Consider the following 21,150-nt stretch of genomic DNA (forward strand, 5'->3'; position numbering starts at 1 on the left):
ATCCTGATTACAACTGAACTTAATTATAACCTTCACTTGAGTATAGATATTTGCAAAGTTTAAATTGCTTTAGAAGTAATTTAATGGAAATCATTAATTCAACTTTATTTTGATCTTGCTCTACATTATCATGCAAACTGAGAGCTGTCAAATGACCAGCTTAAAAATCCTAGTGGAGCAGAATGTTTTCCTGCCAGGCACATTTTGCCATTCTTTGACTTGTCTGGTACCTAAATATAATGTGAAGTGCTTTTTCTGCTGGTAGATAAATCCAGTGGGTTATTCAACAGGCACAGAAAATTACATTATTTTTTGTTTGGAAACTAAGAGCTCATATGTGAGACAAAACCGAAAACTCCCTCAACTTTACATTCTTAGCAGCTGCCAAGAGCCAATGTATAAAGAACAATCAAAAAACTAAAATATGTAGCAGTATGTTTTAAAATATTCTCTTGGCCTCTAGCAGTTTGTGATCAGGTTCTTCATTAGAAAGAGATTTTCTGTGGACTTTTTCCTTGAATTTGTGTAGTTGTTTTTGGAACCTCTGTCAACTTTTAACATTTCCCCTGTAATAAGAAACTCAACGGTCTAATGACATGTTTTGTGAAGAAGTACCTCCTCCTGTTTTTTTGAACCTGTCACTGCGCAGTCCACTTGATGCCCAGTACCTCTTGAGCTGTAATAGGAACAGTTAGCTTGCTTTTACCACTTTCCTGCCACTCAAGACTCTGTTTATAGACCTGTCATCATCTTCCCTCCCTTCCCTCCCAAAAGGGTATCTCTTTTTGTAGCCTTCAAAGTTGCAGTAAATGTGACTTCAAAGTTATAGTAGATATAGTAATAGTGGGACTAGGACTAAAACACGGTATTCATCAAGTATGCATGTATAATGACAAAATTACAGTTTTGTTTTGCACTGTTATTTCCCTTAGCTGTTCTTAACCTTCATTTGGTTTTTGTTTTGCTGCTGCTGCACACAGAGCTGATATTTTCATGGAGCTGACTATAACCACAAAATCTCATTCAAGTGAATTAGACGCGTCATTTTATATGTACCTTTGGGAGGGCTTTTCCATGTAGATAAATGAAGAGTGAAGTATATAGGAACATATGTTTTATTCAGCTCTGTGTAACTGTAGAAAAATAGAAAAGGCTCCTTTAATTGAGTTGCTAGGCTAGAGTCAGTATGAACCTGAGACTTAAACCAGTTACTTAAAATTCTGTTTTAGGATGAATGCACTTAGAACTTGGTGGTAAGGGGACCAGTGCTTTCTGCACTTCAGTCTTTCTCAAACTGATCAGTTAAAAATATTGACAAGTGTCTTGAAGATTCCTTTTTTTTCTTTTTTTCATTCCCTTTGCAGTGAGGGAATATAAAAGTGAAACATATTATCCAGAATCTGTCAGTTTTCTGGGCAGGGAGAGCAAAAGCTGCTTACGTTTGTGTGCAAATCTACCATCTAATCTTTTTTCTGTATTTTTTTCAGCTACCAAACAGAGCATATTTAGGATGTGAAGTTACCTCTGTAAAGTCACATGTGTGCTAAGGATAACTTCTGTTACACCTACTCAATGTCTTGTAACTTAAATAGCATTGAAAAAAACACAAATACCTGAGAAATTAAGCTTTAATCTATTACCTTCTAAGAGTTTTTCAGTGTCTTCTCTTCCTGTCAACTGTGCTTTCCATTTTTATATAATCCCCAATTCCTCAGTCTTTAGGTTTTTTGATTTCCAACATTTGATATGAGGCACTGAGAACAGTCAGTCTGTCTTTACTTCTGATTTTGTGTGGCCTGTTTTAGGTAATGTTGTGAATAGTAGCTGCTCAGTTCTTTCAGCAGCAGGACACAAGGGGCATCCTGCCAAAGTGTTTCTGGTAACTATCTTTGTAATTGAAAACTTCCTCATGTTTATTCTAAGTCATTTTAATGCAGAAAACAAGATACCTTAGCATATTAACCAAAAAACAGCTCTGCCATCCACAGTAATCTGGTTTATAAATCTTTTATTCTCATATCTTCAACATATTTCAAATACTAAATACTGTTGCAAAAATAATATCCACCAGGATGAACGTACCAATTCAGAAAGTATAAGTGTGTGCCAAACTAAATTGAAACTGCTTCAACCAATATAGTACTTAATAACAAACTAGTCAAATATTTTATTCAGTAGCTTCCTCTGCTGGAACAGCTTCCAAAAGCATCTGAAGGTGCATAGTGATGGGTTCTGAGAAGAAGAAGTTATTGTTAGAGGCTTTATCAAAGAACCTTATTTCCATTCAGTTTTGCACTACTTTTGTAAATGAGAAAATTAACCTGTAAGTAGTTATTTTGCTTTTCTGTACTGATATCTCAAACTTAAAAAAAATATATATATATATCAGGTAAAAATGATATTAAGATCCAAGCTATGAAATTCCAGGGTTTTTAATCTTGATCTCAATAGACTACACTGCTTCAAATTCATAACTGCATAGTATGTTAGAACTCTAGGGGCCACAGGGAAAAAACAGATGACAGACGATTTTTAATGTCTGTAAAACTGCTAATTCTGTCAATTCTGTGCAGCCAGTTCCCCTTTCCCCTTTAGCAATACCTGTATCCTGTTAGTTCCCTGGGAAAAAGGCAAAGAGTTTCTTGTGAGGTTATGCAAAATTGTTTTATAAATAGTCACATTTTGGTATTGTTCTTGCTTCTTTCACTTCACTCAACAGCACTGCGATCAATTTTGCTCTTAATGCTGTTAACATTCCCTTTATTAAACTGCAAAATTGATAACTTGAGCTGACAGCACAGTACGTAGTGGCATAAAATAATCATGCATGTCTGCTGATCTTCAGTTAATGGCTAGAACAACTTTCTGAAATAAGAATTGAAAAACTATCTCCAGAGTTAAAATAATATTGTTCATTAAATTCACTTTCTTTGTGCTACTACAGCGATGTATTACTTTTCAAAGCTTTTTGAAAACCAATTTTTTTTTTCTTTAAGTCAATATAACTTTTTTCACAGGACAAAAGTAAAATGTAACTTTTACTAAAGCTCACTATGTGTACCTTGTGTTATCAATCTGGAAAATTGCCTCCCTCCCTGCCCCCCATGCAATTTAGATGGGATGGACCATATAATGAGCTTTATTAGGGTAAGGACTGTTATCTATAGCCTCCAAACTCAATAAAACATTGCTAAGCTATCTGCAGTATACTTACTTGATACTTTTTGAGCCCAGTGGAATTTAAAATGAACAAAAAGTACATAAAATATAAGTCCACTAAGTATAAATAAGACGCAGTATAAATATGCCAATTCAGGTGCACTGATGATTGGCGCCAGTACCAGTAAAATGGAGACTAATGTCACTATGATCGGAATGACAATGGGTATCTGCAAGATATAAAGCATAAAAATTCTTAGCAAATTCTTCAGCTGTTTTTATAAATGTATATGAAAGACACCCCATAATGTAGAAGGCTATTGTCATCGCCTTATGATGTGTTTTTTTTCCGTTAAAAGTTTCTGGAATTAGATGAGGCAGTTGGAAAAAGTAGCAAGAATACAGATAGGAAAAACTTTTATGCTAAAGCATTGACCAAGATCACTTTGCCTATATTGCAAATTGCAGTGTAACAATTCTCGTACAGTTTAATGAATCCAGGACCTGACTCCAGTGCAGTGAACCTTGGGTCTTATTTCAGATACTCTTTCAGTGTTAGTCCTCTGACTGCAGTTTTCCAGACCTGAAAATCTGCACCTAAATTTCTGCCCATGGTCTGTACAAGTAAAAAGCACCACTGTCTGGGTCTTCCCCAGCCATCATGAGTTTGTATTGTTGTTCTAGTGCAAAACTTAACAAAGACCAGAACCTCAAATAGATGGTTAGGTTTCCTTTTTTCCTTTATTTACTTATTTATTTATAATTCTGAAGGTACAAAGGAAGGAGTCTGCCTCATAGCCAAACTTTTAGGATGAATGCATGTTTTAGTATTTATGGAAGTAGAGGAAAAACCATGTCAAATGCTGAACTTACCCTGATTGGTCTCCTGAGTTCTCTTCGTGTAAACCTCATAACAATGAGTGCAAGTACAGTTAAGCCATAAAATATCCAGACCGCAAAACTAAAATAGTTTATGAGCGTGTCAATGTCCCCAGGGATAATATAAATAATAGCAATGGCTGCCTAAAATGAAAAGAAGGATTAGTATAGCTATTATAAAAAAGAGTTGAACTTCACTGATGTGTGGGTATGGGTATATGTTTACAATGTTCCAGAATGTGATCTGTGGGTGAACTTCACTTATGCATAGGTATGGGTGTATGTTTACAGTGCTCCAGAATGGCTTCTGTGTGTGCTTTCGCTTCAACTTTTGGGTGGGTGTGAATTGTAGCATCTTTAAAGATAGCGCCTATATCCTGCTAACATGACTCTTTTTTTGGAGTCAAGAGACTTAATTATGTGTGCATTAAAAGTATTAATGCTGCGTTAATCTGTTTTGTTGACTGTCTATCTGCTGATTATAAGAGTATTTACGCGACTTTGGGGGGGGGGGGTTATTAAAGTCATTGTGGGCAGGGAAAGCAATTGAATTTTGAATTTTCCAGAACTGAAGTGATCTTGTTTCATCTTGAAAATAAATGGGTAAGATAATAAATAAAACAATTGTTGTAAGATTTTCTAGATTTAATTTAAAATAAATTTACTAAATTATAGATTTTTTTTTATTTAAGGAGAAATGTAAATGCATTCTTACAAGGAGGAAACAATAGTGATAGCTTTCTTTCAGACACATCCTGTGGAATAAAGGTTTGTCCAGTACTAATAGTTTGTTTAATATTTGTTTTAATTTTGTTTTCATGCTGTGAATTTTTGAAAGCTTTTTGATTTGAAAATCCAGTTCTGGACTTTCAACTATATATTCTAACTATATATTCTTTTTTCTAATATGTATTTAGCAGTTTTTTCTGTTTAGATAGTCATATACAGATCATAATCCTGCAGAGATAGAGTTCTATGTCAAGGCTGCGGGTAAGAAATTTTGAAAAGCATATATCACTTCAGATTTTTTTTGTTGTTGATATTTTTCTGTACTTAGGATGCATACTTACATAAAATATGATAGCAGGTGCTGGTGTTAAACGCTTAACACTAATGTAAGACAGCACCTTTAGCATGTGCCCTTCACGACCTGCTACATAAACAAGTCTGACAAAACAAAAACAAGGCAATCTAGTTAGTGTGGTACTTAAAGTTTAGGTGCTATTACTTACCAAAAAAAAAAAAATCAGAGAACCTTAATATTTTCAGTACCATTACTTTTCAGGTTTGTTTTATTATGTGGCTACGACTGACTAGAATTTCTCTTGTGTACATCGGGCCTGCTTTGGAATGAAGTGGGATTTCAGGAATAGCCTAGCAATGAGCTTGAAACTGGTTCTGGTTTTAGAATCATTAATTTGTACATTTCATTTGACTAAAAATATTTTGGAAAAAATGTGTTAGATCCTCCTTTAATTAGGTATTTCCTTTTTAATTTGCTTCATATCAAAAAGCTACCTGAATGATCTTCTGTCAAAATCAGTCTTTAGGCTATTTCAGAATAGTAGATGGAGATGTTGAACAGCTGAGAAAAAGGAATAGCTTCTCTCTCCAATTCTGACCTTGACCATTGGTAGAAAAATCATGTTCTTACTATTCAAAACTCTTTTCTTCTACTTTTTGACAGCTAATTTTAAACTCAGCCAGAGAAAGACTTTTGCACCACACCTGCTTTGAGTTAAGAATCAGAGACCTTTTTTTCGAACTTTTTTTCGAACTTGCATAGCCACTGCTTGTTTTCAAAGGATATACCATATGGCTAGATTTGCAAGTACTTTTTAATTAGTTCTTGTACGTTTAGATCGGAAGAATGTATATATCTATGTATATGTGTGTGTGTAGAGGTATATAGATAGATGTATGTATAGATTTTTTTCACCTGTTTAAAAAAAAAAAAAAGTCAAACTATTTAGAATGGGAGCTTACCTGCCTGCAGTAAAACAGTTTCCATTGGCAGATCCAATTGTAGAAAAGGCGACAAAGAGAGGAACTATCCAAGAGGCTGGATAAAGGACTCTATCCCCAAATGTCTGGGATATGGGATTAAAATGAGTCATTTTTACTACTATTCGGCATGTTCAGTAATGTTGGAGCTTCTTAAAAAGGAATACATAAATACATAAATATATACTTAACTTTTTATCATTAAATCTATATTTGTATGTTGTACATTTTGTTATCCAAAAATACTTTGCCAAATGAACACCTGAGTTAATTCATGCAACACTCTAAAGAAAAGTGGAATATTGCTGTCTTAGTGTTTAAGATGCAGCATGTGTTGAAAACATTGGGAGACATGTATTCTAATTCTCATAGATTCTGTTAAAGGCACCTGCTTTGCGGATGTGTCTGTAAATCAAAACAAAAGATAACTGCAGCAAGAGCCAGCCATACGCAAGCTGGTTTCAACCTATAAAGAAAGAATAATAATAGTAGCGAAGGCCTGATAAGCTGGGCGTTGTCATTGGTGAACACACGAAGCACAAACTTGCTGAGGTCTTTCAGTACATGTTTTCATTTTTACTGTGCTGCCATGTGTTGGCTATTGTTACTGCAGGATGGATTAGATATATTGTAGGTACGTTTATGTAGTTAAATGAATTTTGTTGAAAAGTTTTTTGGCAGGTGGTTTTGGGGGTTTCTGGTAGGGAGTTAAGTTTTTGTAAAAGGGAAGCATAAGAGATTTTTTTCATAAGCGTAACATCATGAACAGTATGATATATTTATCCAGCGCTAGGACACTCATCGGCACTAAGCAAGAAAGCTACCTTCTGATGTATTAGACCTCTTTATAGTGTGCCCTCCATTTCTTTGTCTATTTGCTGTGCCACCTTTATACTGCTCAGTGGCAGTTCTGACATTTTCTTGTTAATTCAGTCTGATCACTTTAGCACTAGCTCGTGTATGCTCTTTAGAGAGCATATGTTTATTGGTACACTGAAGAGGAGTGGTTCTTAAATTTGACGTAATTTAAGATACAGTTAGATATACACTGCTTTGCCTCTTGGTGCAAACAAGATGCAGAAATACAGCAAAAATTTGCAATTTAAAAGCAAGATACTATTTTTCATGTTCTTAAGTATTTCTACATTAGCGCACCTCTCTTGTCTTACACTGCATTCTGCGCGCACGCTACATACTGTTTTTTTCCCCTAAAACTGACATGAGGACAAATACTGCCAGCTGGTCAGACACTTCCCATAAAATTGCTACATGACTTGTCAACTGTTGTGTTGTAGACGGGTGTCCCACTGGCCTGGAAGAGTATTGAGCGAACTGAAGGGACAGGTGTGGGTATTCTTAAGATTTTTAGAATTCTATGTAATCTTTAATGCATTTCTTCTGTAATACTATCTTGCAGCAATGTAAGAAGGATATTTCTTTGCTTTGAGAAAAAAGCAAGAATAAGGGGAAGTTAATTATGGACTGCTTGCCATTATCTTCAGAATGACAGTTTGATCTACTGTCACTTTGCATGTGCTTGTCTCCCATAAATATTGGAAACACTGAAAAGGACGAAGCAGCAGTCAAGTGTTATTTCCTTCTATCCTTTCAGCGCTTATGCAAAACAGTCAGCCTCTGAGCTGTAGTGTTTGCAAAATGTTAAATGAAGATTCCATTACTTCCACTTGCATTTTTTTTCTTGGGGTATGATAGAACTAGTTTTTAAATTAAGCTTTACTGGAATAAATTTTAGGTTAAGAAATGACAGTAGATAACAGAGGGAAAAATCAAGGTAACACTGACAGGTTATGGACAGAAATTAGTTATGTCTTAAGAAAGAAGAAACCTTTGTTTTACTTGTGTTACTGCTGAAGATACTTCAATGCTCACAGTCTTTTATTAGATGCTTTATTACAAAAGAAAAAGTGGCTTACCACAGCAACTGCCTGGGACTGCAGGAGTTCTGTTGAAGTCATTACAGTGAAATATGAAACGTTTATCAGAACGTAACAAACTGTAACCAAGGGGATTCCAATAATTATAGATAGTGGTAGATTTCTAAAGAATACAAAAGTAATACAGTATCAGCATTGCTATATCACTGTTAGCTTTATGGTAGTAAACTGTGGGCTCTTACTTTCTTTTCCCAATATGCTCTTTAGATATATTTACTTTTTTTTTAATTGCAGAGCCATGAAAATCAAGATGAAAAAGAAAAATTCACAAGCCCAGAAACCCAGAAGAGATACTAACAGCTCTTTTGTCTGCTAGTGTTCAAAGCTTGGGAATAACCGTTCCTTTAAAAGACAAACCAAAATACGTGCATGCTTGTACAAAAATATTAAATGCTTGACTTTGTCATTAGAAATAGTGCTTTCCTAGGTATTTTTACCTGTAAGGATTTTTAAGTTCTTCTGTGATGTAATTAAGTTGATTCCTGGAAGGAAAAAAAATCATACCATGTCACTAGCAGTCAGATGTTGAAATACTAATATATATTTTAGGGTTGGGTGTTATTTCTGGTATTGTTGTTGTTACTTTTTCAATTCTTTAAAAAAAAAAAAAAAAGTAGGTGAGGTCTTTAAATGGTAAAATGGCAGGGCAGAAACTGTTCCTTTCTGTCCAGCTGTCAGCCTCTTGCTTTACTATATGACATTTCTCTTCTTCTGCACTTGTAATTCAAAGTTTAGATTTATCTTTTATCTAAGTTTTTGAAATAAGATTTAGTTCTTGGATCAATGCTCTAGAATAACAAAACAAATTTGGCAGACATTTAACTGAAATTCATGAGGTTGCCTTTAAACTTTGCAATGTTTGAGACTTTTCAAATAAAAGCACTAGCATACCCATTGCAAGAACTCAAGCGCGCCTGCTAACACTTCACAGTAGTTCTGTAAGTTGTATTGTCTACAAAACTTGCATAAAAACCTTTGAGTTACACCTGTCAGAATTATAAATTTCAAGTACTGTCTTTTGCTAGACCATGTAGACCAGACTGAAACAGTTTTTTCACTCTTCCACTTCCTAAAATGTGAATAGTAGGTATTTACAGTTCAGCAGGCTAGTTTCCAAATTTCAGTGCCTGAGAAATATTTAAGTCATTATTCAGGCATCAGCTCTTCTACACTGCCCAAATTCTAGGTAGATGTCTGAACAGTAGACTTACAATGCCTGACTTGAGGCACTCAAGCTTGGAAAGAGAACCTGAAAGAATAATCAGTTTAAATTTAAAATCAGTTTTAAGCATGTAAGTGAGGCTTGCTTAACGATAAGTTAAAATCTGTATTCTTAATTCCTTTTGGAATACATATCTCTGTTCAAATTTTCAAAGTTTGAGCACTAAGAATAGCTTTAATGGATCAGGAATTATTGAATAAAATGTGAACTTGCCTTTTGCAAAGTGCCTTAAGCAAAAACAGACCATACTAAAGCCTTGATCTTACAAATAGGTTTGTGCCAACAGAACCCTAGGGCAAATGACATTCACTTTGGTTTCAGGGTCTGAAATGTGTAAAGTGTTTTCTGGAGTGTAGCAAAGATAAGTTACATATTCCTGTCAGCAAATAAGCTTAGTATTAGGAAAATAATACCCTGAAAGCATTCTGCTTAGTGTCCTATTATATGTAGAATATAAATGCTTTATGTATAACATAAATGCTTTTGTATTTCTGATTATTTTTTAAGTGTAAATGTTTACTTTGAACTAAGGCCATAGAAAATAATGGATAAATGGATGTGGGGATTTAATGGAAGGCTTCTTGGGGAAGGAGACTCCAGGTTTTTTATATTAATACCAAATGAACATGAACAAGAAAAAATATAAAAGTTGAACTGTATGGGCAGACTCTAACATGAAATGTATTTTTATGTGTTGTCCTGTACTGATCAAACACCACAAATCAAACATCAATACACGCTTCACAAACTAGAACCTGATTGGGTAACAGGTAGGGGCTCCAGGAACACTACTACTCATATTGTGGATAAAATTAAACTTGGTTTTATACTTATCTCATTCCCACAGAATCTTAAGTATCCTCAGCAGCAAATAAGTAGCCCTTTTAGGATCTAATGTGTTTTTTTTTTTTCCCTAATAAACAATAACTTGAGGATTTTTTTTTAAAGAAACTAGTGTTCTTTTTCCAGGATTCGTTAAGGAATTCTCAATAACAAGTCAGATGTTAATTTTTTCACATCACAGCTTTTTAGTGCTACAGGGAGAGACTAAACCCATTAAAGACTGTTAAAGTGTAACTGATAACACTCGTAAAGATACCTTACCATCCATCGTATGCCCAGAGTCCATTATAAAATGCCAGACTGATAGAACTAAGAGAAATTTTACTGTCCTTGAAAGAATCTTTAAAATTTTCCGTTTTTCCTGCAAACAAAACAGACTGGTTATTGATCGATGTTGAAATTAATTCCTTTTTTTCACCACTGGATTAAAGAATACTCCAACATCAGTTTCATTTTTGAAACATCTTACTCTTAAAGTCTATTTACACTGTTTTTTATGAGCCAGTTTTCCCACTGCACGTGCACACATACACGTGCACACACACAGAATGCTTTGAAACTTGAGTTGTTTTTCAGTCTCTAATCTTGAGAACTGAATGCCCTTGGTAGAAGAAAATATAATGGTTGTAGCACTAAAACACTGATAAATAAAGAGCATTATTGTTATGTCATTCCTGTCAGTGAAAGATTTAAAAATGATTACAGCAGGAACTAAAATAACTTGCAACTTAATGTGTATTTAATTACCTTGTGCAAGAAGAACAATTCCAGCTACAATAATGATTGTGACAATGATCATTTTAGCAGCTGTGAGAATATTCTGGAGGTAGCTTCCCAGCTTCACGCTCAGTGCATTCACTATTGCAATTACCACTAGAAGAAATAAATTCATATTTCTCACATTGTTTGTCATAATTTAAACAAAAGTTGCATTTTAAAACATTTTCCTTATTTACTGCACTGCTTTTTCCTTCCAGTCTGTTTGTCAGTATTTTAATATTTTTTAATGGACTGTGTTTGGAGGACTTCAAAAAGTAGTGAGGAAAAATCTTTTCCAAAAGATTTAGAATACCTTTAGCCAAAAAAAAAAAAAGAAAGAAAGAAAAAGAAAATTGGCGTCGGTTTTCAATAAATGCGGAAATTACAGAAATAACGTCTCCACACTTGCAATTTTTATTTTCTGGTAAGCATTCATTATGTGTCTGTATTATTCTTAGTGTAAAAAAAAAAAAGTAAATACAGGCTAAGAACAAACAATTTTTAAGTCTATACTTTCTATATGTTGCTGAACTAGCTATTAGGGGAGGACTCCCTGCTTCGTGTTATGAAGCTTCCTGTCCCCTTCAGCGTAAGGTTGCTTCCTGATGTCCCCGTGAGGAGTAACACACGGAAGCCTTACCGTCCTGAAAGGCCGTTGCTGATGGGGCTAAACAAAACTGGCTATGCAGTTAGGGAGCTTGTCCCTTCTTTTAAAACAGCGTAAATCTTACCAATGGCCGCTGCTGCGAGACACTTGATGACAACTTGGGGTGGATCACACCCTGGATAAAAAGGAGCTGATGCATATTCCGCAAAGCTGAGACAAATGATTGCAAAAGAACTGGGTTTGGCGACGAGTAAGCTTGTCCAAGAAAAGAGGTATGCTGGAATTGGGCCAAACGCCTCCATGAGGTAAGGATATTCTCCCCCTGATTTTGTGATCATTGTACCAAGCTCAGCAAAACAAAGTGCACCTGAGCAACAAGAAATGCACTTATTACTGGTTGTTTACTTTATACACTTCTTCTAGACTGTGACTGCTTTGAACAGCTTTTTTATAGGCGACACGAAGTTAAGGAACTGGATATACATAATGCTATGTTTTATGAAATTTGTCAGCATTACTGCATGTGCTAAATAAAATTTTAGAGTTGTGATAAATAGTTGTGTGAGTTTGGGGGAAAAAATACACTGAAACTATCAAGTTACATTCCAGAATTTATTATTGTTTGTGTCTAACTTAAGACTTCAGCAAATGAAGCACAAGTCCCGCAGGTTTGTCTGTTTGCAAGTGCATGCAAATAAATGCGGTATTTAAGGGGTAGTTACTTCTAGCACCTCTTTTCCTAATTATCTGTTATTTATATTGTGTTATATTGTAAATGCTGTACAGTGAACTCATTTTTAAATGTATCAGAATTCAGTTTTAAAGCGAAGACAAATTTTTCTCATCTTCTGATTTTTAAAAATTTTTAAATAGCATAAGATCGTTTAAGCTACAACTTCATATTAGACATTTATTTATTTATTCTTTAATTTTTTTAGAAACATCCAAATGACAACTGCGCTGGCTGACCTAGCACTTGGAAGTGTAAGAGAGAAAAAAATAATAAAAAATCTTGCTGCACAATAATCAAAGTAAAATGTCTATTAAGGTCTGTTTAAAGTGCAGTGGCATTCCTAAATTTATTACTGTAGCTGGCATCTTGTCAAAGTGCTGTGTACCTGACACGATGCATAAAGAACTTCTTGTTCTATTTATTGAAGTACTTTAAGAGGCTACTTAGCCCTAAATTTTCAGATGCTGGATGGGTTGTACTTGAAAAGGTTTATGCAATTATATAGGTAGAAAAGCAGCAGAAGTCTAGCCTACTGCCAGTAAATTTCTCATATTATTTTGCCATTGATTTAAGTAGAAATATATTCTGTTTATTACAGTTAGCGGATAGAGTAAGCAAAACTAAAACCTGGTTTCCAAATTAAATGAAAATGTGCTTTAGAGTTTTAAAATTTAATTTACCTTTTATAAACAGCATTACATATTTTAAACTTTTGCCTAAACATTGCACTCATCAGTGTATGATGGATTTGGGTCTAGGTGCCGATACCTAATCTGTGAAATTAGAATGGTATGTAAAAATGGTAAAAACAAAGATTTAATCAGAGATTCAAAGTCTTCGTTGATTTGTTTTGTTTACCTAATGTTGCAAGAACTCCACAGGCTGCCCAGATGGTTAAACAAGGACCCACAGCTCCGACATTGGCAAGTACTGATTTTGGAGAAATAAAGATACCTGAGCCAATAATCGTACCAACAATCATACAGATTCCACTGATCAGGCCCACCTTTAAATAAAAGGAGACATTTTGGTAATTCGTAATAATTACTTTCAGTTTAATACAATGAGAGTAGTTGTCATTACTGATTCTCTTTCAGCTTTTCACATACAGCTTCTACTGAGTAATATATTAAACTGTGTGAAACTTGCCTTTTTTTCTTCCAAGATGCATATTCTATGGCATAATCCTGCTGTTTCCAAAAGTGCAGTTACTTGGACTTTGCCTGCCTGAATGTTTGGCTTCATGAAACCATCCTTTGGATTATGTGGGTCTCAAATCTAATTTTGTACAATTGAACATCCCCTTCCTACTTTTTGATTAGACTCTGACAATCTTTTCTGAGCACCTGTCAATTTTTGAATTTTCTGAATTTCAAAGGTTTGCTTTCTTGGATGGAGTATATAATTTTTCTTTTATCAATTCCTCTTCTTGCTTCAGGTAGTTTTGCATAGGAATTATTCTGGTGCTGTTGGTGAATATATCTTGTTTTCCTCATGACTTTGAAGTGACCTGAGTGTGACATGCAACTACTGAAACTTTCAGGCATTTCCTGCTAAAAATGCAATGGATTAGATTTTCCTGTTATGGATAGTCTAATGATTTAATATTTTGCCAGTCCCTCTTTTTCTTATCACCAAACTGAGCTGCAGACACATCTCCTTAGTCTGTGCCTCTGAGATCCACTCAAATGACATGGAGAATCTTTTTCCAGTTTACATAAATTGAAAGAGGAATTAAACTTTTCCTGTAAGACACTTGTGCAAAAAGATGCTCATAAACTGAGGCAATGCAAGAGCAGTGCAATAAAGTATAAATCTGAGATTAAAAGGGGCATAATTTTTTTTCCAAAATGTTTTCTGTAATTTTCTGGGGTAGAAGGGTTACCCTTTGTGTTGCTGTACCAGATGTATGAATATCTAGTGCTGCCTAGTGGATATTTTATGGAGCAGTGAGCTGAACACCCCAGTTCAGGCTCTCTGAGATGTATAAGTGGTAAGAAATGATAGCATTTATAAAATGTCACTTGACCAAATTTGAAGTTATCAGATGCAAAGATAATTCAAAGACTTTAAAAAAAAAAAAAAAAAAAAAAACTCGTTTTCTGATTCCTTTATATCAGAGCTGCTTACCTAGTAGTAAGTCATTCCTTAACGTGAGAACCAACCACAGTGTCATGATAATACATTAGTACGTCAGTGCTAATTGGGACACATCTTCAATTTCTACATGTGCACAGGTTGCCCCTACTGCCTCCCTCAGCCAGCACCATGCGCGCACACATACTGAAGAGGAGAAGAAAAAAAGCAAGCTTTGCCTCTTTCTGTAGGTTCATAGTTTGGGGTTTCTCACTCTGGATGGATTGTCCATCCTCTTCTCTGTTGTCCTTGCCTTTTCTTTTCCTCAAGTTTTCTTCACCCATTTGGGTAATTTGTTGAAATCTCTAAGGAAATGGAAACAAAATTTCAGCTAGCTTATTTTGTTGGTGTTTTTTTGAGTTTTGCTGATATATGTGGCCCATAATGGACAGCATATTTAGGTATTACCAGAAAGTTGAAAAATAAATTGCAGAGGACTTGCACCTAACCTACTTACTTGGAGTTTAAATTGATGAGGAGTTATGTCTCCTTTACTTCATCTATCAGACTTAAGTGTAGATATTCCTGACACCCGCCTAGTAGCGATTCTCTGTATCTTAGTCTCAGGTTGCATTCATTGCAGAAAAACTCATTGGAACAAGTTAGGCTTGCCTAACCCAGGCTGCCTTTGAGTCCCTCAGAGGCGAGGGGTCCAGGCAGATTTGATCTTTCTCCCAGAAACTAGTTTGTTTTCTTAACCAGGAGACATTCTGTCTGATCTTGTTTAAAATAGGCCTCATCTCAATTCTTTAGAGATGCAAGTATCTGTTAGACCAAGTGTCATCTCCTGTAGTTGACTAATTAACAGCTCCTTGCCTCAAAAAAGGATATCGCTCTTCTCAGTGCTGACTCAGGGTGAGTATCTACTCAACTTTACATTCTAATTAGAATTAGAATGCAAACAGATTTTTTTACTTTAAATTCAGACTTCTGAATTCTCTTTTTTTCATCAGAATGTTGCTTGTTTCCCACAATACTGGAATAAAGCACAACTTGAGATAGTGAGGAAAATTGAATTTGATTCAGGTTAGTTCCCAGTTCTGAACAGCTGATTCAGTCACAAGTCTCTTTCAGACCCTATATTTATATTTCCTAGAATCAGAATGTTGAAGATCATTTTGCAGTTACATAGACAGTAATTCAGGAATGCTTCATATTTAAGCAACTTAAGTAGCATTTAATAATTCTTAGCTTTTGTGTAGCATTTTAAATTAACAGAACGCTTATCTTGGTATTGATGGTCTTTAGAAATATTTAGTCTATATACATAACTGGTTTATGTTTTGAATTAAAGATGAAAAACAAAATCCATCATGAATCCAATTTAAGATTCAAGCTACAATAGAAAATTGTGCATGTAAGGAATGCAGGGCTTGGGTCACTGAATTCTGTTAAAGCTTGGTGCCCAGCTTCTCTCTTGAAAGTTTTGTATTTAGAATGTTTTAATCATTATCTTCTAGCAACTCATACTTTCACTTACCTTGTTTGTTTATCTTTGGTGCAAATCAGGCTTCAGGAATCTTTGTACAGTTTATTTCTTTATTTCTCCATCCAGATTTACCAGTCAGTTAGACAGCAAGACACGTCCATGTCTGAAGCCAGAATACGCAGAAGCAGCAGCAGCTTAAGTACAGAGGTTATAAAAGGTAATTATTAAACCCATTCTCAGCCAAGAAGCTTTGAGATAGGAACCACAGGTAAACCAATAGTCCAATTAGTTTATCTTTAAAAAAAAAAAAAAAAAGTCTTTGTTACATTTGTGAGAATGTTTGTCCAGTACCTAAGTATTATATTACATAGTGAGAGTGAACCATAATTTGAAGAATCTATTTTGATGATTTTATGTCAAGTTATTTCTCATTCAGAAACACTGTGGGAAGATAACCTTGAAGTAATTATTGCATTATTGTGGGTGCATTAAAGAAGCTGTCCAGATGTTAGCTGCATCCCATAGAAATAGCTGAATTGTTTTTATCTTGAGAATGTAGAGAAGTGTGAACAGAAATCCTTGCTTTGTTTTTCATTAACCTGAAGGCAGCTGAGTAGGCAGGCCGTGTTCCCTTCACTTGCAGTTCCAATTAATTTTTCATTTTTGTAAATGTTTAAAATCTTGCTTCAGTGAAAAATGTCACCCTATTTTTATAGCGCTGCATATCTAGGAAGAATGTGTTGTTATCCTGAATGCTGAAATAAAATAGTTTCATTCATTCCTGGTAGTCATCCCTAAAATACTTGCAAAATAGAAGTCATAGCCTGAAAATTCCAGATTTAGCCCCCACTGTTCAGCAGACATCTGAAAGTATGCACGTGCACATTGCTTGGTATTAGTACTCACACAACATTTTGAACAGCCTTTAAAAAAAAAAAAAATCCATCTCAATTAACTTTTCTCTTCTTGTACAAAAATTGTTATTGCCATCTGAATGATGGTTAGTCAAAAGTTCTTATTCTTCTACAGATAAAGGAGAAGAGAATACAGGGTGCTAAAATGATAGTCTTATTTAAAGCATATTAGAAAGTAAAGTATTAAGCTTCCTCATTTTTTCTGCATCTTTAGTATTTTTTCATGATAATTTTGATGATGATGAAGTAAACTCTTTCTCTGTTCATCAGCTGCAGATATTAGAGTTTGGTATCCTAAATGCTATATATTTTTATATATTTTGTATTCTCTAGGCCTGATTATTTTGAAATTAAACAGTTAGAATCTTGTAATCACTCCTATGATTTTACCGAAATGCCACAGAGGCTATTGAAATAGCTAATGTGAAAAGAAAAACAATGGGGGAAAAAAAAGCTTTCACATAATCCATAGCCTGGGATTTCTAGGAAAAAAAAACAAAGACCCCCCCCCCCCCAAATTACAAATTCTTAGGTAACTTTGGTAGAAAGATAATGGACTATGTCATCTTTAATTCCATATTAATGAAGGTTTTGCTTAGGAATTTTCTTAGATTAAGAACAAAAATATAAGCTGTTTAGAGATGAGGGTTCGTGTGATCGAGACAGCCTACAGTGATTAGAGTGGGGAGTCTTGAGTATTGCGTAGGGAATCTTTAGAGTACTGTGTGCAGGTGCATGTCCTACGCTTCTAATGATGTTTTCAGATTTTTCTTCTGCATCAAACGTGTATTCTGCTTTGTTTCTTCAGGTACAGAAAAGGCAACATTGAAAATTATTTGAGTTTTTGACAAAGCAACCAATTTCTTGAGTCAGCTTAGGACATGTATTTGGAGAGTGTTCATCTGTTGAATATAGGTGTTAGATCTCTGCCAGTGGCTTGACCTTAACTAGCCTGTTTCCTTATAGAAATGGAAAAGTATATTCATTTATTGTCTAGTTTTGTTTTAGGGGTTAATCTTCTTGGGATGCTATAAGCTTGTTAAAGGATTTGCACTTCTACCAGCAATCCATCTTTTCCTGAGCCGCTTAAGGAAAAAGTAAACAATAAGTTCAAGGATTCCACTGCTGTGTTCTTCCTGGACAAGAGAAATCTTGTTTCACAGCTGTGGAAGAAGAATTCTTTCCTCTCAAATATATAGGTAGATGAAGAGATCAAGCAGTTCAAATTCCAAGGGGCTGCAGAAGCAAACATTGTGTGGGTTGGTCCTGTCTAAACAGCGTAGTTTGAACCTTTTCAAATGTTATTTACCAATTAAATCATAAAAAGTAATTTTCAACTTTAATTCAGGAAATAACTAAGACAGAGTGTATAAATACAGCTCTTATTATCATTAGTCACTAATAATAAAGGTTAATGTTTGTTAAGATTGGTATTTATTGCTTGCTGTAATGCACGTGTTCTGCTTTGGATTGACAACAATACTTTAGCAAATTGTAACAACTCTTCTAACTTGTAGATTTTAGTTGCAGTGTGAACAGTGTCTCAGAATCAGTACTTTCCATCCTAATCTTGCCATTTAACAGATGACTTAATTTTAATCAGGTGAATGATTTGTTTATTTGCACTTGCTCTACTCTGAATCCTAACATTAATAGACATGCTTTAAGAAATTGTTTCTCTACTGAGGTCACCTTTAAATGCTTTTCAGTTATTTTTTGAGTAATTGCAGTCATGCTGCAAGTGGGATATGAGAACATAATCTTCTTGAATAGCTGTATCAGTTGGGTCATGATTATGGGTTGCAAGATCTTTGACATCTTGTGGCTGTTCAGTAGGAAAGATGGGATAACAACATAGTTCTTAATGTCCAAAGTATGTGTTTTTCATATACTTGCATTTATTTTCCTAGTTAATTTCTGGTTAAAATGTAGTTATTTTTTTGCTCCCATAACAAAAAAAGTGGGGAAAGGAATAAGGCTGTGGAAAAGGTCTCAAAGTTTGGTAAAGGTTTTGCTTTAGATCTGCCTTGGTAGTACACATTTTTAATTAAGATGAAATTTTTTTCTGTAAGGTGCTTGAGCACAGGAGTTTAGAGACTCTTCATAAAGCTGTAAATGCAAAGTATATTGCTGTATCCAAAAGAACACGAAAATTCAAGGAGTCCTTTCTCCGGGATATTTTAAAGGAATTCTGATGGCCTCTGAAGAAAATTGTGCCTAGCTATATGAAGTTATTTAGAGCATTCAGAAAGCTGAAGTGTTAACATGTTTTCAGAGCCTATTCAAAATTAGAAACATCCTTAATACACAGCTTTTTCTGTTCTTTGAAGAAAGAGAACCTAAAATTCAGGTTGCATTTCACTGGTGTGTTGACAGTGAAGAATTACCAAATAACCATTGGCTTGGTGGATTGCATCTCTAGTGTGCCCATTTCTTCCTGAGAACGGAAGCAATGGACACTGGAGTCTCGGTAGTGCTTATAATGCATCTGTAATGCTACTTCCGAAATCTCAGACTTTGAGAGATCTAGCACAGGAGGAGATTTTGTGGCACTAAAATCCCTGAGCACAGAACTAGTTATGGCAACATGGTGTTTCTGAAAGGAGAGAGCAACATTGTTCATACTTTTAAGGGTTCACCCTGGGTTCATGGTGTCTGCATTGAAGAGCGTGTGGCAAACCACAATCACTCTTACAAACTCTCTCCAAATCCTGCTGATACCTTGAGAAAAATATCTGTGTGTCTTTGAACTTGAGTCATCAGAATATACTTAATTAACAGAGTGCAAAGGATGCCCCCACGTTTTTGTCTGATGAATACTTCTCAGCTAAAGGATCATATCCGTTCCTCTATCAATAATGACCTCCTTGATGGTCTTGAAGAAGGCCAAATAATTCAGCAGGTGTTTCATATGCAGACATTTGAGACTGGTTTTGCCTATTGTATTTAGATCATTTGTTTCCTTCATACCATCTATCTTCCCCTTTTTCAGAGATGTATTTCATGAAAACTTGTTACAGCAGCATGTGCCTCTTCATTGTGTGGCATAGTCTTAACGTTCTTGTAGAAAACGTTACCAAGGAATTCCGTGTGTATGAATGTTCCTCCTCAGATGCATTTGTTGAATGGGATTCTATGGAATGACATTTAAGTTTTTAGCCTGCTGAATATATGTAGGCAAGGGAGCTGACTTAATTCCAGAGCTTTTCCAAACCTTTCAAGAAATCTTTACTTGATGGAGGCACAAGTAAACTTCTCTATGCAAGGATTTATTCAGTTTCTTATCGAATAATCAGGTATAATCAAGAGTGAAAGGAAAGGCTAATAGTATTTTCAACACTAAGTATCCTGTAAAGAGGTACTACTTCTCACAGATAGTGATCCATGTTAGAGCAATTTGCATATATAATAGTAAGTGGTTAGGGTTTTTTTATTTTTAAGACCCTCTCAATCTTTTCAGTGTTTGTATTGTAAACTAATGTTTAGCTAAATCACTGGGTCATTTTGTTTAGAGTAACTTTATCCTTCTGTTTCTACATGGCAAAGCACTTTTAGAAACCTTTCAGAGTTTTCCAATCAGTCTATATGTTTCCAGTTTGAAAATCTGCATTAGATAATGAGATGGTGGATTTTGTCAGACAGTGTATTGCTTGTACGTTCTTGAACTCCTTCAGTCTGTAAGTCAATGCAAGTGTCTGTAAATCATGGTAGGTATTTAATGGGTTTAGCTTATTTCTTTGTGTTTGGAGACACTTGTTCTTGCTGTAGCAAAGGCTCTCTCATATGCTTGTTTTCATTCTTCAAGATACTCACCATTTTGCTACTGTCATCTTGACAGCATGGTATGCTTGAAACTTCTAACAAATGTGAATCTCTCAAAGCTACCTTTTAAAATTTTAAAGCAAGCAAAAAAACCACTGCTATTTTGTATCTATGATCTTCATTTATTTGCGTTTTCTCCCAGTAGCTTATACTGTGGTGAATTATGGGATTTTTCTAATATAGTGCAGAATTAAGTAGTACATTCATTAAAGACTTTCTACTCTGTTAAGAAATATAAGCATAGATCATGTTAGGAGATGAGCAACATCTTTTTAGAGCAAAGGAAGTGCTCAGATGATGTTACAACATAGTAAAGATAAAGCTGAAGACTAGCTAGAAGCAGTATTTCCTGAACAATTATATAATTGCTTGTATAAATTTGAGTGTTTTTTCTTCAGGTTTGGGGGTTTTGTGTTTTCTTAATCCACTCATTCTCTGATGATTGACCTCACAGGATATGGAGACCTTTTCTTGACATCATAATTCTTTGTTAGTTTAAAGTTCTTGTACATAATAAAGATTTTCTGTGTATTTGTGCTGAAATTCAGAATATATTTAACAACCACCACCAATAAGTAGTACCCTATATTCTGTTTAGGAACCAGATTTGTTTTCTGACATTTCCAATATTTAACTTTTGAATTTAATTTTAAATTAACCAAACACTTGATACTTAAAACAAGGTTTA

General features: G+C 34.8%; 1 protein-coding gene across 1 annotated transcript; it reads right to left on the bottom strand.

The window, feature by feature from the left end:
* Nucleotides 1-1,994: 1,994 nt before the first annotated feature.
* On the bottom strand, nucleotides 1,995-15,890 carry SLC7A9 (solute carrier family 7 member 9). Its single transcript, XM_026059222.1, has 13 exons — nucleotides 15,778-15,890; nucleotides 14,477-14,602; nucleotides 13,020-13,167; nucleotides 11,553-11,795; nucleotides 10,810-10,935; nucleotides 10,324-10,423; nucleotides 8,435-8,479; nucleotides 7,977-8,100; nucleotides 6,025-6,128; nucleotides 5,109-5,205; nucleotides 4,033-4,182; nucleotides 3,215-3,389; nucleotides 1,995-2,232 (listed from the first exon to the last, which is right to left on the bottom strand). Exons 2-13 carry the CDS (start codon nucleotides 14,579-14,581, stop codon nucleotides 2,168-2,170), a joined length of 1,482 nt encoding a protein of 493 aa, XP_025915007.1. The 5' UTR covers nucleotides 14,582-14,602; nucleotides 15,778-15,890; the 3' UTR covers nucleotides 1,995-2,167.
* Nucleotides 15,891-21,150: the final 5,260 nt, after the last annotated feature.

The sequence above is a fragment of the Apteryx rowi genome, unplaced genomic scaffold, assembly GCF_003343035.1.
Source record: "Apteryx rowi isolate R43461 unplaced genomic scaffold, aptRow1 scaffold_1, whole genome shotgun sequence".
NCBI lineage: Eukaryota > Metazoa > Chordata > Aves > Apterygiformes > Apterygidae > Apteryx > Apteryx rowi.

What these genes read in the sequence shown, in the direction of transcription:
- SLC7A9 (XM_026059222.1), bottom strand. Translation starts at nt 14,581, where the DNA reads ATGGGTGAAGAAAACTTGAGGAAAAGAAAAGGCAAGGACAACAGAGAA. An exon ending in CTATGAACCTACAGAAAGAG is followed by an intron (nt 13,168 to 14,476) that starts GCAAAGCTTGCT and finishes TTTTATTTAAAG; the next exon opens with GTGGGCCTGATCAGTGGAAT. An exon ending in AACTCAGGAGACCAATCAGG is followed by an intron (nt 3,390 to 4,032) that starts GTAAGTTCAGCA and finishes TATATCTTGCAG; the next exon opens with ATACCCATTGTCATTCCGAT.